The following is a 3,341-nucleotide window of genomic DNA, read 5'->3' as shown; positions in this document are numbered from 1 at the left end:
TCCACCACTGGCGCGATCCTTCCTCAGTACGTTGTACTCATCGCAATGCTAAAAGCTGCAGTTATTGTTAAGCTTGGTTTCCTGCACCGCCGCTACCATGATACAAATGAAATCCACTATTTCCTCGATCTTACCTCGGAGTCCATTGCGATTTAAATCGCAAAAAAGGATAAATTTTCAGGGATTGGAACAACAACGGCTGATATTAAGTGGTGCGTGTGCGGCTGCTGTTGGGGGGACTGCGGAGAAGTCGCTTATTCTTTGTTCATGCAGCAACATAGTCCCTCTCATGAACGAGTTCAGAGCAACCCCTGAGATGCTCCCACTCCCTACGCCTATTGCATCTCACCGAAGTTTGAGTTAGGTTGGTTGCGGATGGGACAAACTGGATTTTCCTCCTTCTCGATCAAAATAATCCGGAACAGGCATTCCTTGATATGCTGCTCCCAACACAGAAAATCGATTCAAATACAAACATGTGTACTTTGAGGTGGCAGTCGCTGGCCGGAATACGGATCTTGGTTTAGTTCCGGGTTAATCCGGTGCAAAAGAAACGACGACGTTGTATTGCTGGAAATATGGTACTCAGAGTGACCGGTCGCTAGGTGTAATGAAATACTTCCTATTGTTCTACCTGAAAAGTCTCGATTTTGCACATTGGTGATTAAGCTTGTTACTTTGCGCGGAGCATCAGTTACTGATGCGTGCAATTCGACAAGAATTTTCTTTGTGTCATTCGTCCATGAGTCCGCAATTGCCGAACTAACATCCGACTTGACTTTAAATTTAAACATCGCACCTTCGAAATGCAAAGCTCAAAAAAGGCTACGCCGCAATTTTTGTTTGCCTGCCAACCTCAGATTTGTCACACCACTATCCTAGACACTTAACCCTTGCTGTATTATGAGAGATTACATTACAATATACTCACATCTCCCTTAGCAACAAACAATAGGAGTACAATGTAATCCAACACGTGTTCAATTACAGTAATATTTACATTGCTGCAACGAACGTAGTCTGATGTTCCTTAAGTATTCAAACATGTTTGTCATCGAACAACAACAAAACATCCCAACTTCTGAAAGTTCTTTTTCAACCCTCCCCAAAAAGTCCGTCGTCTATTCATGGGCATAATTTTACAGGAAACACTTGTCGAACAACTTGAGTGCCACCAGTTGATCCATGCACATGCATGTCAGCCACCACCAACCCCTTTAAAGCGATTGTATTGCGGTGCTCAGGACAACGGCTGTTGCCTAGCAACGGGTACAAAAAAAAACCGACTAAGAGTGAGCAAATGGTGTACAAAAGAATTAATGGCTTTGCTGGACAATTGCACTGAATGACGAGTGGTTTCATTTCGACGAAAGAATTTAAGAGACGTGGACATTTAAAAGGAAAATATTTGTAGCAGTAATTAAAATGTCCTTTAAGGAGGTCAGAGGTAAGTAAAAACTAAAGAATTTCCTCAGCCATTATTAAAGTGAAAGCATTTTTCATAGATTTGGCTGAGCACTTGAAATTGTTGGGCTATCCTCAAACGTTTCCTTTGCAAGCCCTTTCGTCTAGCTTTGGCTGTTTGGCCTCCTTTTATGTGGTGGCCGAGGTTTTGCAATGGCTGGCAGGTCTCCTGGAGCCTGGAGCAGTTCTGCCCGGTGGAATTACCACGCAAGAGGACAGAGTGTTGCTAATACGCTCCGCCACGGAATTTTTTGTTACCAAATCGGCAATAAAATTAAATCCTCGTAAGCTATATGCTGCCTCTGCAGTAACAGCTGGAGAATTGCAGAAAATCACAAGGCTGCTAATTGCCCCCGGATCCAATGATGATGGTGAGGAGGAAGAAGACAATTATCGTAGTTTAAATCAAGTGGATATTGGTGATAAAATAGAAGATTTACGTCGTGCCAGAGAACTCTCTTCAGATTTAACCCAAAGGGGCGCTGTGCTTCATGAGTTACTGCAAAAGGAAATGAACAATAAGGAGGCCCGCTTGGCTCAAGCCAATAGGCCCATGGAACTGGCTTCGGTGGAAAGAACTCTAAAAAATGCTGTAGCCTCTGCCCAATTGAAGCTGCAATCAAACAGGGCCCAATTGGAAAATGCCCGCGTGGAATTGAATGCCTTACACTCTAAGCTGCAACGCAAAAAGGCGGAATTGGAAAGAACCAAACAACGTTTAGAGGCATTGCAGAAAATTCGTCCAGCCCACATGCAAGAATTTGAGGAATATGAAAAGGAGCTGAAGAATCTCTTTCAGCAGTATTTCTTACGGCTGCACATACGTGACGCTCTGCGGGCTCAATTTGAGGCACGCACCAAACGTTCTTCACCCATTTCCTCACCTTTGCTGCAAAAGGCCAATGAAAATTCAATGCCATTTATACCCGAAGGTCTGCTGGCTGATGATGATGAAGATTTGGATGATGACGAGCCACGTTTGGAGGGTAATTCTGCCCTGGATAATGATATACCAGATGATTTACAACGTAATGCCAAGGCATCGAACGTTTCAAATAAACGTCCGGGTACAGCAACATCACGTATACGTCCCACAACCGGTCGGGGTCGTAAGGGAACGGCTCTATTGAATGCTGCTGCTGCCGCGAGAAATGACAATTCCGCCAAATCGGAAAGTCAAGATGTCGAAAATGACAGTTCATTTGGTAGTTCTGATAGCGATTTTGATATGGCAGAACTTTTGGGAATTAGCACAAATGCCGCCGGTGGTCCGGTGCTGGGAACAAATGATGATCTTGGAGATGATGATTGTAGGTGTATGAGAAAATTATGTAGAAGATTTAGAGGTAGTGGTTTTTATCAATTTTTTATTTGCAGTTGATTTGAACTCCATGGACAGCATTAGCATTTCGAAGATTACTGGTGAATTACAAGTCCGTCCAAAGACTGCTGTCAAACCGGAACATCATAGTGATGAAGATTTTTAAATTAATAACAATCTATGAATTATATATTTTGAGACGATGCCTTTATAATAAACGGAATATTTTAAATTCTAACAAAAATGTATAAACATCGGGTCATTGTACCTTCGGGTACCTTCCTTCTGCAGCAATAAATGGGGATTTTTATTTTTTGGAGAACCTTGAGGCAGGAATAGACATGGATTTAAAAAAAAATGGAGAACCCTGAGGCAGCAATAAACATGGATTTTTTAAAGATTTTTTGGAGGAGCCTGAGGCAGCAATAAAATAGCAGCAGTTAAAATAGTTTTTTTAAGGTTTTTGGAGGACCCTAAGGCAGCAAAAAACGTGGATTTTTTAATGATTTTTGGAGGACACTGAGGCAGCAATAAACGTGGATTTTTTTAAAGATTT

General features: G+C 42.2%; 1 protein-coding gene across 1 annotated transcript; it reads left to right on the top strand.

Moving 5' to 3' along the window:
• The first annotated feature begins 1,144 nt into the window (after positions 1-1,144).
• On the top strand, positions 1,145-3,029 carry Cluap1 (clusterin associated protein 1). The gene is made up of 3 exons (XM_073973124.1): positions 1,145-1,447; positions 1,506-2,774; positions 2,842-3,029. Exons 1-3 carry the CDS (start codon positions 1,426-1,428, stop codon positions 2,949-2,951), a joined length of 1,401 nt encoding a protein of 466 aa, XP_073829225.1. The 5' UTR covers positions 1,145-1,425; the 3' UTR covers positions 2,952-3,029.
• The last annotated feature ends 312 nt before the right edge of the window (positions 3,030-3,341 follow it).

Source organism: Musca autumnalis, unplaced genomic scaffold (assembly GCF_047663935.1).
Source record: "Musca autumnalis isolate F117 unplaced genomic scaffold, ASM4766393v1 scaffold_3, whole genome shotgun sequence".
NCBI lineage: Eukaryota > Metazoa > Arthropoda > Insecta > Diptera > Muscidae > Musca > Musca autumnalis.
This window is presented reverse-complemented; position numbering and strand designations above follow the sequence as displayed.